The 15,563-nt window shown below is 43.0% G+C and overlaps 1 protein-coding gene across 1 annotated transcript; it reads left to right on the forward strand.

Annotated features, from left to right (window-relative positions):
- The first annotated feature begins 2,636 nt into the window (after positions 1–2,636).
- tnfaip1 (tumor necrosis factor, alpha-induced protein 1 (endothelial)) lies at positions 2,637–8,873 on the forward strand. Its single transcript, XM_063016858.1, has 6 exons — positions 2,637–2,948; positions 3,712–3,881; positions 5,781–5,864; positions 6,793–6,845; positions 6,953–7,148; positions 8,518–8,873. Exons 1-6 carry the CDS (start codon positions 2,705–2,707, stop codon positions 8,734–8,736), a joined length of 966 nt encoding a protein of 321 aa, XP_062872928.1. The 5' UTR covers positions 2,637–2,704; the 3' UTR covers positions 8,737–8,873.
- The last annotated feature ends 6,690 nt before the right edge of the window (positions 8,874–15,563 follow it).

Here is a 15,563-nt window from a genome sequence, read left to right on the forward strand (position 1 = left end):
CTGATCAGGGTGTGGCTCTCCGTGCACAGTGCTGATCGATATATATGAACTCGACTCGTGCAGGTGAAAAATGCAGTCTGTAGTGAGCACATGTCGGAGGGGGCGTGTGTCAGTTGAGAAGCGTCCTCAGTCAGCGGTGGAGGGTTGAATCAGTGGAGGATGTTTGTTTGTTTGTTTATTAGGATTTTAACGTCATGTTTTACACTTGGTTACATTCATGACAGGAACGGTAGTCACTCAAGGTTTATCAGTTCACAAGGTTATATCGAACACAGTCATGGACAATGTTGTATCTCTAATTCACCTCACTTGCATGTCTTTGGACTGTGGGAGGAAACCCACGCAGAGGAGAACATGCAAACTCCACACAGAAAGGACCCGGACCACCTCACCTGGGGATCGAACCCAGGACCTTCTTGCTGTGAGGCAACAGTGCTACCCACTTAGCACGCCCGCAATCAGGGTAATTGGACACGACTAGATTAAGGGAGAAAATTGGGAGACAAAGAAATTCAAAATAATAATAATAATAATAATAAAAAGCCTCGACCTATTTTGACTTTATTCTCATAACATTTCGACTTTATTCTCATAATATTTTGACTTTAATCTCGAAATCGAAACTTATACGACTTTATTCTCGAAATCAAAACTTAAAAATATTTTTTACAGTGGCCCTAATATTGTGAGCATGTTTTAAGATACGTCCACATTATTCAATCGATATTTTTCTTCTTATTAAAATGAATTTATTATTACAGTAGTTTTTTTTGAGATACAGTATATTTCAGTCCCTCTTGGTGGCAGTATATTTACATGACTAGATTTGTGGCAGCTGTACTCAGTAGAGGGCAGCAAGGCATTTCTAACTTAATGCCATTTTACACAGAACAAGTGAAAGCGTCAAACGTGTTTTAACAGCGAAAAGTCGTTTTGTTTTTACAAAATGTGTTATAATATTAGTCAGTAGTGCTTTTTAATACTTTTAAATATATAAATTTGTTGTTGAAAATGAACACTTGAGCGGAAAAGATCAACTTAATAACTTTACAGGTCAGTGTTTACATTTTGAGTTTTGCTAACGTTAGCTGCTAGTCGTCTGCTAGTCGTTTGTACACAATATTGTAGTTATGATGAAAAATGCAGCTCTTTATTATTTAGGTATTTATTCTATAGACTAAAAGGGGCTGAATTGTTTTAATATAACTTTTATATAACTTTTTACAAAAGTTGAACTTGTGTTTAGGTCTAGCTAAGAGCTACAGTTAAGACAGTTTATACACCGCTCAGCCATAACATTAAAACCACCTCCTTGTTTCTACACTCACTGTCCATTTTATCAGCTCCACTTACCATATAGAAGGACTTTGTAGTTCTACAATTACTGCCTGTAGTCCATCTGTTTCTCTACATACCTTTTTAGCCTGCTTTCACCCTGTTCTTCAATGGTCAGGACCACCACAGAGTAGGTATTATTTAGGTGGTGGATCATTCTCAGTACTGCAGTGACACTGACATGGTGGTGATGTGTTAGTGTGTGTTGTGCTGCTGGAGTTTTTACCTGCTGGAGTTTCCTACCTAGTTGGTCCACCTTGTAGATGTACAAGTCAGAGACGGTCACTCATCTATTGCTGCTGTTTGAGTTGGTCATCTTCTAGATCCTCATCAGTGGTCACAGGACGCTACCCATCGGGCGCTGTTGGTTGGATATTTTTGGTTGGTGGACTATTGTCAGTCCAGCAGGAACAGAGAGGTGTTTAAAAACTCCGTCAGTGCTGCTGTGTCTTATCCACTCATACCAGCACAACACACACTAACATACCACCACCATGTCAGTGTCACTGCAGTGCTGAGAATGACCCACCAATGTGGTGGTCCTGTGGGGGTCCTGACCATTAAAGAACAGAGTGAAAGCAGGCTAAAAAGGGATGCAGAGAAATAGATGGACTACAGTTAGTAACTGCAGAACTACAAAGTGCTTCTACAGGGTAGCTGATAAAATGCACAGTGAATGTAGAAACAAGGAGGTGGTTTTAATAAGATAAGATAATCCTTCAATCCTGTTAAAAAAATTCACATTGTTGCAGCAGCGAAGGGATAGTAAAGCACTCAGTACAAAAAATAGACAATAAGAAGTACAATGTGTAACAATAATAATAATAATAAAAAAGTCAGAAAAATATTTACAAACGATTACAAATAATTGCACTTGGGAAAAATATTGCACTGTAATAATTTCACATGGGGAAAGTTGCACATTGTTATGAATGATTTAAAGTGTGTGTGATCTTTCTGGAACAGTGCTGGTTATACAGTCTAACAGCCGCAGGAAGGAAGGACCTGCGATACCGCATTATGGCTGATCAGTGTATACTGTCAAAGTACTGTAAGCTGCTTTGGATAAAAGCGTCTGCCGAATGCTGAAAATGTAGATGTACATGATGTACATCTATACTAACTAGTGTTAGGTACCATGCTGCCATGCATCACTTTTTTAGTAGTATAGTATGACATACAGTATATCCTGCTGTTCAGTATCGTTATACCCAGCATTGGCATTTATATGTTCTAATCTCTTTACACTGTTCGCAGCTATGTGAAGCAGTGGACTTCGTTTGCATTGGAAGCTTCTCCAGTGGCGTTCACCACGGCGGAGAACATCAAACCTACTGTGTGCAGGGTGGTCATCTACCTTCAGAGGGACATGTCGGGAGAGAGCTGCCTGCACCCACTTCGGCCCCAGGCCGACCCCATCCTCCCGGTCTCCTCTTCGGTTCTCTGTCCCAAGACCACCAGCCCCGGCCAGCGAGGTAGAGCCGGAGGCAAATATGTCCGCCTCAACGTGGGTGGAGCGCTCTACTATTCCACCGTACAAGTGCTGACGCAGCACGACACGTTGCTCAAATCCATGTTTAGCGGCAAGACCGAGGTCTTCACCGACAAAGAGGGTAAATTAATTGATGAGATCTACAACGTTGGTTGTTAAGTGTTAATGTTTAGTAAACGCATCTGTTATTTTGGTGCTGTCACTTTAAACTGGTTGGGCCAGTCTAACAAAAACAACGTTCATGAAAACACTTCGTCTTTATGGCATGCCAAGAAGATGCCATCAAACACACACGGTGGGTCTGTTTAAAACCTAGTGAGCTGCCTTGATGTCTACTGCCTACATAGGCAGCTGCCTAAGTAGAAAGGATTCTAAATAGTCATTGACTTATAAGACATGTTATTCAGACGCACTACTTAGACTTAGACAGCGATTACTGTGATTACATAACCGCAGTTTTTTGCCTAATGCCTGCAGCAGACAAATTGACCTACCAGTTTGCTAGGGTGGGAAATGACCGGATTGAACAGAGGGGTGGGGCTGTGAAAGGAACCTGGTTGGAGGAGGAGCGCAGAGGTGGGGGCGTGGCTCTCTGTATGCACAAATCCACCGATGTGTGGGTATAAGAAGGGATCAGTAGATTGCACACGCATTGGAGGGAGAGTGTCAGTCAAGTTACCCCCTCCTTGGGCATCACTGGGCGTCCCCAGCAGCAGCTTGACTATGCTAAATTGGGAGAAGAATGGGGTAAAATGCAAAAATAGAAAAAAATATTATTGCGCTGTTGTTGTGACTGAAACACATGAAATAAAAAATTCAAAGGGGTGTCCCAATACTTTTGTCCATGTAGTGTATTCAGCCTAAACTTGTCCTGTTTCTCCTAGGTTGGATTTTGATCGACCGCTGCGGGAAACACTTTGGTCTGATCCTCAGCTACCTGCGCGACGGAGTTGAAACCTTGCCCAAGAGCAAGCAGGGCATCATGGAACTCCTGGCTGAGGCAAAGTACTATCAGATCCAGGGGCTGATGGACTTGTGTCAACATGCACTTCAGGTCAGGAAAGCTTTGGGAAGTTTATGTGGGGTCAAGCTGTCATACACTGTATTGCCAAAAGTATTCACTCACCCATCCAAATAATTAAATTCAGGTGTTCCGATCACTTCCATGGCCACAGGTGTATAAAACCAAGCACCTAGGCATGCAGACTGCTTCTACAAACATTAGTGAAGAATGGGTCGCTCTCAGGAGCTCAGTGAATTCCAGCGTGGTACCGTGATAGGATGCCACCTGTGCAACAAGTCCAGTCATGAAATTTCCTCGCTACTAAATATACCACAGTTAACTGTCAGAGGTATTATAACAAAGTGGAAGCGATTGGGAACGATAGCAACTCAGTCATGAAGTGGTAGCCACGTAAAATGACGAGGTCAGCGGATGCTGAGGCGCATAGTGAGCAGAGGTCGGCAACTTTCTGCAAAGTCATTCACTACAGACCTCCAAACTTCATGTGGCCTTCAGATTAGCTCAAGAACAGCGTGTAGAGAGCTTCATGGGATGGGTTTCCATGGCCGAGCAGCTGCATCCAAGCCTTACATCACCAAGCGCAATGCTTAGTTCCAGTGAAAGGAACTCTTAATGCTTAAGCATACAAAGAGATTTTGGACAATTTCATGCTCCCAACTTTGTGGGAACAGTTTGGGGATGGCCCCTTCCTGTGCCAACATGACTGCGCACCAGTGCACAAAGCAAGGTCCATAAAGACGTGGATGAGCCAGTTTGGTGTGGAAGAACTTGACTGGCCTGCACAGAGTCCTGACCTCAACCCGATAGAACACCTTTGAGATGAATTAGAGCGGAGACTGCGAGCCAGGCCTTCTCGTCCAACATCAGTGTATGGACCTCACAAATTAATAAATTAATTAATAAATCTTCTTTATATTTTCAAATACAGTTACATGTTTCCATTGTTAGTGGGTTAATAACCAAAGTTCATAGTTGTTTTTCATCAGGACCAAACACAGTTTATTAAGACTTCATTACATTATGATTAACTGTTGGTTGTATTATTGTATTATTTTATCATAGCTGTATTGCGAGGACACTTTAAACATTTTAAAAAAAAAAGCATATTTACTAGCAATTTATGCATAATGTTTATTCAAATGTGACACTCTTGAGTCACTCATTGGCTACACTCTCACATGCCCAAGGCCATAGCCATGAACTGAACATTGGTGAAGGAAGGGGGGTAAATTCTAAAATATTACTGCCCTATTAACAACTGATAGGAACACTGAACACAGACTGATCCTTACATTACACAAAACTAGTGAGTAGGATTTGTTTAATTATATTTTTTCCATCTCTATATCAGTATATTGGTAAGGCCCACACACAATGCTGCTGCAATCCTTTCTTTAAGTGAAAATGAATTCTAATAAATGGGGCAAGTTGTAGCCTAGTGGTTAAGGTACTGGACTAGTAATCGAAAGGTTGCCAGGTTGCTGCTGTTTGGGCCCTTGAGCCTCAATTGCTTAGACTGTATACTGTAAGTCGCTTTGGATTAAAGCGTCTGCTAAATGCCAAAAATGTAAATAAATTCATATGAATAGAAAATAAATAGTCGTCTTTCGATTTATCACTGGCTTATTTCACCTTGCCAATTTATTGAGTCAACACTTGTATAAGAAGTTGAAGCAGCTTTTTTTCTTTCTTCCCAAAATAAAAAGCCAGTCATTGGGTGTGCCAGAAGTTGAGGATGAGGGTAATTGGGTAACAAGCTCGTTGTAGATGCTTTCCTGGTAATACATTACATGGCCGGCCAAACGTATGTGGACGCATGACAAACAATACAAAGATTTTTGTATTTTTGGAATCTTGTTGGACCTTTAATATTAAATATTTTAGTATTTTCAGCTGCCTGTGTTGACGAGCTTTCTTTTTGATTTGCAGGATAATAAACAGAAAGCTCTGTGTGTCATTCCAGTCATCACGTCTCCAAAAGAAGAAGAGAGGGTAATACAAGGATGTACAAGGGTAAAATGCTGTTCATAATGCTCAAAATCATTGTTGTACACCGATCAGCCACAACATTAAAACCACCTTCTTGTTTCCACACTCACTGTCCATTTTATCAGCTCCACTTACCATATAGAAGCTCTTTGTAGTTCTACAATTACTGACTGTAGTCCATCTGTTTCTCTGCATGCTTTGTTAGCCCCCTTTCATGCTGTTCTTCAATGGTCAGGACCCCCCACAGAGCAGGTATTATTTAGGTGGTGGATCATTCTCAGCACTGCAGTGACACTGACATGGTGGTGGTGTGTTAGTGTGTGTTGTGCTGGTATGAGTGGATCAGACACAGCAGCGCTGCTGCAGTTTTTAAACACCTCACTGTCAGTGCTGGACTGAGAATAGTCCACCAACCAAAAATATTCAGCCAACAGCGCGCCATGGGCAGCGTCCTGTGACCACTGATGAAGGTCTAGAAGACGACCAACTCAAACAGCAGCAACAGATGAACGATCGTCTCCGACTTTAAATGTACAAGGTGGACCAACTACATAGGAGTGGACTGTGAGTGGACACGGTATTTGAAAACTCCAGCAGTGCTGCTGTGTTTGATCCACTCATACCAGCACAACACACAATAACACCACCATGTCATTGTTACTGAGAATGATCCACCACCCAAATAATACCTGCTCTGTGGTGGTCCTGTGGGGGTCCTGACTATTGAAGAACAGAGTGAAAGCGGGCTAAAACAGTATGTAGAGAAACAGATGGACTACAGTCAGTTTTTTTCTGCTGTATATATTGTATATATTATACTGTATATATTATACTGTTTTGTCTGTATACTGTATTGTTTGTATATTGTAGAGAGCTGCCAACTGCCGGGAACAAATTCCTAGTGTGTAAACGTACCTGACGAATAAAACTGATTCTGATTTTTCTGTTACAGCCTGTTGTAAAGTTACTTTATAATCGAGGCAACAATAAATATTCCTACACCAGGTAAATACAAATAATCCGAAACATTTTGAAGATATTACATGTTAAGATGCGAGAGATCCTTCGTGAGCGAATTCATAATCTGTGTATTGTAATTTGTTTCCTGGAAGCAACTCTGATGACAACTTACTGAAGAACATTGAACTCTTCGAGAAGCTCTCACTGAGCTACAACCGACGCGTGCTGTTCATCAAGGACGTGATTGGCGACGAGATCTGCTGCTGGTCTTTCTACGGACAGGGCCGCAAGTTAGCGGAGGTTTGCTGCACGTCCATCGTCTACGCTACTGAGAAAAAGCAGACCAAGGTAGGTACAAGTGTGCTTTATGTTCCAGATCTTTTTGAAACACCGACCTTCGGTCTAGATTTAATTTCTTGGCTGATGGGAATAAACGTTTAATAATCTTGTCATAAGTCCTAAGGCATCACTCACTCACTCACTCACTCACTGTCTTAACCACTTATCCAATAAGGGTGGGGTGGGGTGGGGTGGGGTGGGGGGGGGGGGGGGCTGGAGCCTATCCCAGCTTTTCAATGGGCGCAAGGCACACAGTAACACCCTGGACAGGGCACCAGTCCATCACACACCCATTCACCTATAGGGCAATTCAGTGTCTCCAATTAACTGCATGTTTCTGGACTGTGGGAGGAAACCCACGCAGACACGGGGAGAACAGGCAAACTCCGCCCCGTCTGGGGATCGAACCCAGGACCTTCTTGCTGTGAGGCGACAGTGCTACACACTGAGCCACCGTGCTGCCCTCCTAAGGCATCAGTTCATTTTTATTTTATTTTTTTTGCTAGCATGTAAAGTGGGTAGAAAACATCCTTTTATGTATGTTCATGCTTCCACCACCATACTTCGTATACTGTGTTCCTGGGATCCTACCCATAACCCATCTATTTCGGAACATGATCCAAATAATTGCCAGAGATTCTTGTTTTTTGTTTTGTCTGATCAGAGGACATTGTTCCAGATGTGTTCTGATGTGTTTGCAAAGACAGATGTGGTACAGTTTTGGTTTTTGAGTAACTGTTCTTCCTGCTCTTTTCAGGTCATCAATCAACTAGCAGGTGCCCAAATGACCTGCCATTATGTCATAGCAGGGTGACATGGGGCATTTTTAAATGGCATGTCTGAATATTTGTAGTTTAGTAGTCCTTTTTTTCTCCCAATTTAATGTAACCAATTAGTATTGCACTGCTGTGTACTGACTATTGCTCTGTATATTCACCTGACACATGCTCCCTCCGACGTGTGCGCAGTCCACCGACCCCCTCTTAGTCACGCATAAGGCCAGTCTCACACAGGAAAAGTAACACACTCTGCGTTCCTCCACTTCTGTACAGGCGCCTCAGGCCACACAGTGTTGAAGACCACACCCCCTTTGTAGTACAGTCTTTTCCCAATTTTGTCTGCTGCAGACACCGCCAATTGTCAAAGCTCAGGGAGTTCAGAATCCCAGTGCTGATGTGCCAGCGGAATATCTCGCTCTGCCACCTAGGCGCCCCAAGAATCGGTCATGTTTAAGGTTACCTGAGGTTGCTGCTGTTTGGGTGAACTGGAGTGACACTTGGTCATGCCAACATTATGTTAAATTACATGTTAGTTAAATAACATGTGTCTATATTGATTATAAACAGCATAAACGTGAGTCTCCTGTGATCCGTTCTAGGTGGAGTTTCCCGAGGCGAGGATCTACGAGGAGACGCTAAACGCTCTGCTCTACGAGACGCTACCGGTTCCGGATAACTCTTTACTGGAGGCTACACGCCGCAGAGCCCACTGCTGCTCACACAGTGAAGAGGACGAGACTGTGGAGCTGAGAGAGCGGGTGCGTCGCATTCACGTTAAGAGATACAGCACCTATGATGACAGACCGCTGGGACATTAACCTGGACTGAGGACTGATTTGTTCTTTTGTTCTAAATATCCTCTTCACAAGTGCCTCTGGTTTAGTCTGTGGGTAAGAGCCATCTATATATATATACCGATCAGCCATAATATTAAAACCACCTCCTTGTTTCTACACTCACTGTCTATTTTATCGGCTCCACTTACCATATAGAAGCACTTTGTAGTTCTACAATTACTGACTGTAGTCCATCTGTTTCTCTGCATGCTTTGTTAGCCCCCTTTCACGCTGTTCTTCAATGGTCAGGACCCCCACAGGACCACCACAGAGCAGGTATTATTTAGGTGGTGGATCATTCTCAGCTCTGCAGAGACACTGACATGGTGGTGGTGTGTTAGTGTGTGTTGTGCTGGTATGAGTGGATCAGACACAGCAGCGCTGCTGGAGTTTTTAAATACCGTGTCCACTCACTGTCCACTCTATTAGACACTCCTACCTAGTTGGTCCACCTTGTAGATGTAAAGTCAGAGACGATCGCTCATCTATTGCTGCTGTTTGAATTGGTCATCTTCTAGACCTTCATCAGTGGTCACAGGACGCTGCCCACGGGGCGCTGTTGGCTGGATATTTTTGGTTGGTGGACTATTTTCAGTCCAGCAGTGACAGTGAGGTGTTTAAAAACTCCATCAGCATTGCTGTGTCTGATCCACTCATACCAGCACAACACACACTAACACACCGATCCACCACCTTAATAATACCTGCTCTGTAGTGGTCCTGTGGGGGTCCTGACCATTGAAGAACAGGGTGAAAGCAGGTTAAAAAGGTACAGTGTATCACAAAAGTGAGTACACCCCTCACATTTCTGCAGATATTTAAGTATATCTTTTCATGGGACAACACTGACAAAATGACACTTTGACACAATGAAAAGTAGTCTGTGTGCAGCTTATATAACAGTGTAAATTTATTCTTCCCTCAAAATAACTCAATATACAGCCATTAATGTCTAAACCACCTGCAACAAAAGTGAGTACACCCCTAAGAGACTACACCCCTAAATGTCCAAATTGAGCACTGCTTGTCATTTTCCCTCCAAAATGTCATGTGATTTGTTAGTGTTACTAGGTCTCAGGTGTGCATAGGGAGCAGGTGTGTTCAATTTAGTAGTACAGCTCTCACACTCTCTCATACTGGTCACTGAAAGTTCCAACATGGCACCTCATGGCAAAGAACTCTCTGAGGATCTTAAAAGACGAATTGTTGCACTACATGAAGATGGCCAAGGTTACAAGAAGATTGCCAACACCCTGAAACTGAGCTGCAGCACAGTGGCCAAGATCATCCAGCGTTTTAAAAGAGCAGGGTCCACTCAGAACAGACCTCGCGTTGGTCGTCCAAAGAAGCTGAGTGCACGTGCTCAGCGTCACATCCAACTGCTGTCTTTGAAAGATAGGCGCAGGAGTGCTGTCAGCGTTGCTGCAGAGATTGAAAAGGTGGGGGGTCAGCCTGTCAGTGCTCAGACCATACGCCGCACACTACATCAAATTGGTCTGCATGGCTGTCACCCCAGAAGGAAGCCTCTTCTGAAGTCTCTACACAAAAAAGCCCGCAAACAGTTTGCTGAAGACATGTCAACAAAGGACATGGATTACTGGAACCATGTCCTATGGTCTGATGAGACCAAGATTAATTTATTTGGTTCAGATGGTCTCAAGCATGTGTGGCGGCAATCAGGTGAGGAGTACAAAGATAAGTGTGTCATGCCTACAGTCAAGCATGGTGGTGGGAATGCCATGGTCTGGGGCTGCATGAGTGCAGCAGGTGTTGGGGAGTTACATTTCATTGAGGGACACATGAACTCCAATATGTACTGTGAAATACTGAAGCAGAGCATGATCCCCTCCCTCCGGAAACTGGGTCGCAGGGCAGTGTTCCAGCATGATAATGACCCCAAACACACCTCTAAGACGACCACTGCTTTATTGAAGAGGCTGAGGGTAAAGGTGATGGACTGGCCAAGCATGTCTCCAGACCTAAACCCAATAGAACATCTTTGGGGCATCCTCAAGCGGAAGGTGGAGGAGCGCAAAGTCTCGAATATCCGCCAGCTCCGTGATGTCGTCATGGAGGAGTGGAAAAGCATTCCAGTGGCAACCTGTGAAGCTCTGGTAAACTCCATGCCCAGGAGAGTTAAGGCAGTTCTGGGAAATAATGGTGGCCACACAAAATATTGACACTTCAGGAACTTTCACTAAGGGGTGTACTCACTTTTGTTGCCAGTGGTTTAGACATTAATGGCTGTATATTGAGTTATTTTGAGGCAAGAATAAATTTACACTGTTATATAAGCTGCACACAGACTACTTTTCATTGTGTCAAAGTGTCATTTTGTCAGTGTTGTCCCATGAAAAGATATACTTAAATATCTGCAGAAATGTGAGGGGTGTACTCACTTTTGTGATACACTGTATGTAGAGAAACAGATGGACTACAGTCAGTAATTGTAGAACTACAAAGTGCTTCTATATGGTAAGTGGAGCTGATAAAATGGACAGTGAGTGTGGAAACAAGGAGGTGGTTTTAATGTTATGGCTGATCGGTGTATATATATAGTTTTCGCGCACAACTAAACATTCTGTGAGAAATACCACACTGCTGGCATCTCTCTTCTCGACAATATCTAACCACTGTTTAACTCGGTGCACCAATCTAGCAAAGACTATCAGCTAATTCTCTGTGTTTAATATATAGTGGAAAACAAAGTATCAGGGGTGCCCAATACATCGATCGCAATCTACCAGTCGATCGCACAGTGCACGCTGGTAGATCGCGCCTCATTTAAACAGGTCATCGTGATTGACGTGAAATGTGGCCACTGTTTCTTTAATTTGCAGTTTGTCACCATAGCTACGCCTTAGCCTGCCTAAAGCATTGCGAATCTAGAAAATTTTAATTCATCAGTAGCCAGTTTGTGTCATTTTTGCATTTTTTTTTCTTTTGTGACCTACACTGTGAAGATGAGTGCACAACCAAGCACAAAGACACCGGTTTGATCCGGGTGAGAACACTGCGGAGACGGAAGAAGTCTGACGGAGAAATTTTAACCCTACATCTGACATTCATATGAAATCCAGGGTCTCTGCTGGACAATTTTGGAACTTGCCAAACATAAGAAAATGTGCCACATATTTTTTTAATGCATTTTTTTCCCTTTTTCTCCCTTTTAGTGCGTCCATATGCCCGATTGCGCCATGCTTCCTCTCCACCAATGCCGATCCCGGTTCTGATTAAGGAGAACGAAGCTAACCCACGCCCCCTCCGACACGTGGGCAGCAACCGTATGCATTTTGTCACCTACACTTTGACGAGTGCAATGCGGATCAGCACTGTGTACGGAGAGACACACCCTGACAGCACTCTTTTCCCCGTCTCTGTGCAGGCGCCATCGATCAGCCAGCAGAGGTCATAGTTGCGTTAGTCCTGATCCTTATCCGGCTTAATCTCACCCCTATCTGAACAACGGGCCAAACGTTGTTCGTGTGGCCGCTCAGCCCAGCCGGCAGGCAGAGCTGAGACTCGATACGATGTATTCGAGATCCCATCTTTGGTTCCAGCGTGTGTTTTACCTCTGCGCCACCTGAGCGGCCCAAATGTGCCACATATTTGACAGCATTTTTGAATCAACTTAATAATGAAGTCTAAATATGGGTCCACCCTTACTGATGATCACTTGAAAGCTACTTGAGACTTGGCATCAGCAGCTATTGTCCAAACTACATAAACCTGGCTGACACCGTTCAGTCGTTTGCTCTGTAATGTTGAATATCAGTATAGTCAACTGAAGCACATTAAAATATGATGAGGCCAACCTTAAGAAGTAGATCGTGATGACCTGTCGACTGAAATAGTAGATCTCGAGCCACGAAAGTATGGGCACCCCTGGTGTAGACACTAGATAGATTGAAATCTAATGAACACGTACCACTCATTTAATAACCAGTTATGGCTTCAAAACATATGTGATTGTTATTCCTACAATGTGAACGTAATTTAACTTAATTTTGCTGTTGGAAAGCAAAATTCTTCAGACTTGGCACAAAAGTATATACACACACACAGTAGTAATAAGGTTTTGGCAGTGAAAACACGATACAGATGAATTTTTTTGTCTATGCCTAAAATATTTTCACTTATGGACATACCACTTATACAACCCCAAATCAGAAAATGCAAATAATAAACATCCATTCCTGCATTTCAGGCCTGCAACACATTCCATATAAAGTTGGGACAGTAAAGCAGTTACCACTTTGTAATGTTGCCATTCCTTTTCACCACACTTAAAAGCTGTTTTGGCACTGAGGATACCAAGTGATTTCATGTTTCAGGTTTTATTTTGCCGTCGTTGTCGCATTTTTTGTTCTAAAATTCTCCACACGTTCTCTATTGGGGACCTTTCAGGACTGCAGGTCCTTTTCGTCTTTGGTCCAGAGCACACGGCGTCCATTTTTTCCAAAAAAGACCTGGAATGCTGATTCATCTGACCACAATACACGTTTCCACTGTGTGATGGTCCATCCTAGATGCCTCTGAGCCCAGAGAAGTCGACGCCGCTTTTGGACATGGTTAACATAAGGCTTCTTTTTTTGCACAGTAAAGTTTTAAGTGGTATTTGTGCATGTAACTCTGTATTGTAGTGCTTGACAAAGGTTTGCCAAAGTAATCCCTCACCCATGTGGTTATATCAGCTATTGTTGAGTGGCGGTTCTTGATGCAGTGCCGTCTGAGGGATCGAAGATCACGGGCGTTCAGATTAAGCTTGTGTCCTTGGCCTTTACGCACTGAAATTCCTCCTGATTCCTTGAATCGTTTAATGATATTATGCACTGTAGAGGGAGAAATATTTAAATCCCTTCCAATCTTTCTTTGAGGTACATTGTTTTTAAACATTTCAATCATTTTCTCAGGCATTTGTTGACAAACTGGAGATCCTATGATCATCTTTGCTCATCAAAGACTCAAAGCCTTTCCTGGATGCTGCTTTTGTACCAAACCATGATTACAATCACCTGTTCGGAATCACATTATTATTTAGTTTTTTCACCTCATTACTAGCTCTAAATTGCCGCCGTCCAAACTTTTTTTGGAATGTGTTGCAGGCCTGAAATGCAGAAATGGATGTATATTAACAAATGGATTCAAACTGTCTGCAATCAAATGAAAGTCAAAGTAAATGTAAGGAACGCTGCATTTTTGGTTTATTTACATTTCCATACTGTCCCAACTTTTTCTGATTTGGGGTTGTAGAACCGCTCAGAGGCTAAGCAGGATCAGGCTTAGTTAGTACTTGGACTTGGAGGATGGGTCATATCTGGTCACAGTTTTCTATTAGTTTTTAGTTTGCTTTTTGTCTCTTGAAAAGAAGCCCTCTGATTGGCTGCTGTGGCTTAATGAGTGAATGCACGATACCCTGCACTTCATTGGCACCAAGCATTGTGCCCTGTGGTTTCAGACGGACCCATTATGACCATTAATTCAATTAAGTAGTCCCTATAGCTGCAATGTTTTTTGGTTTGGGTTCTTACAACCCATGTTTGTCTGTTTTTATAGAGCATATGCAGATAAGCAAGCACATACATTGCGTAACTGGTAGAAAACAGACCAATTTGAATATTTGGCACCATCTGGCGGTAAAGAAATGTAGCTGCAGGTTCTCTAAAATATACACAGAATTACACTGATCAGCCATAACATTAAACCCACCTCCTTGTTTCTACACTCACTGTCCATTTTATCAGCTCCACTTACCATATAGAAGCACTTTGTAGTTCTACAATTACTGACTGTAGTCCATCTATTTCTCTACATACTTTATTTAGCCTGCTCTCACCCTGTTCTTCAATGGTCAGGACCCCCACAGGGCCAGACACAGCAATGCTGCTGGAGTTTTTAAATACAGTGTCCACTCTATTAGACACTCCTACCTAGTTGGTCCACCTTGTAGATGTAAAGTCAGAGTCGATCGCTCATCTATTACTGCTGTTTGAGTTGATCATCTTGTAGACCTTCATCAGTGATCACAGGGCGCTTTTGGCTGGATGTTTTTGGTTGGTGGACTTACTCTCAGTCCAGCAGTGACAGTGGGATGTTTAAAAACTTCATCAGCATTGCTGTGTCTTATCCACTCATACCAGCACAACACACACTAACACACCACCACCATGTCAGTGTAACTGCAGTGCTGAGAATGATCCACCACCCAAATAATATCTGCTTTTTAGTGGCCCTGGGAGAGTCCTGACCATTAAATAACAGCATGAAAGGGGGCTAACAAAGCATGCAGAGAAACAGATGGACTACAGTCAGTATTTGTAGAACTACAAAGTGCTTCTATATGGTAAGTGGAGCTGATAAAATGGACAGTGAGTGTAGAAACGAAGAGGGGATTTTAATGTTATGGCTGATCGGTGTAGTGTGTGTGCTTGACTGGCCTGCCTGCAGTCCAGCTCTGTCTCTTATTGAAAATCTGTTAAGCTGCTGAAAGCAACAATTATTGTCCTCAGTTCCCAAACTATTAAAGTCTCATTAATAGGAAAGGTGATAAACAAAGGGGTAAACACACCTGCCTTAATATGTGTCTACTGCTTTCTACGTTCTGTTAAAGATCCAAGAGAATTCACCAGTCAGAGTGCCCATGCTTACTCCTGTCCACCACTAAAAGCACCTGCACTGGGGGCACAGCTATTGGAACTGGACATTCTCAATAATAGAAGGTTGACTGCTCAGACCAATCCTGTTTTCTCCAAGTTCACGGACACAACCGAGCACGAGTGCATCATTATTTACTCACAGAAGAGATGGCA

The sequence above is a fragment of the Trichomycterus rosablanca genome, chromosome 20 (genome assembly GCF_030014385.1).
Source record: "Trichomycterus rosablanca isolate fTriRos1 chromosome 20, fTriRos1.hap1, whole genome shotgun sequence".
Lineage (NCBI taxonomy): Eukaryota > Metazoa > Chordata > Actinopteri > Siluriformes > Trichomycteridae > Trichomycterus > Trichomycterus rosablanca.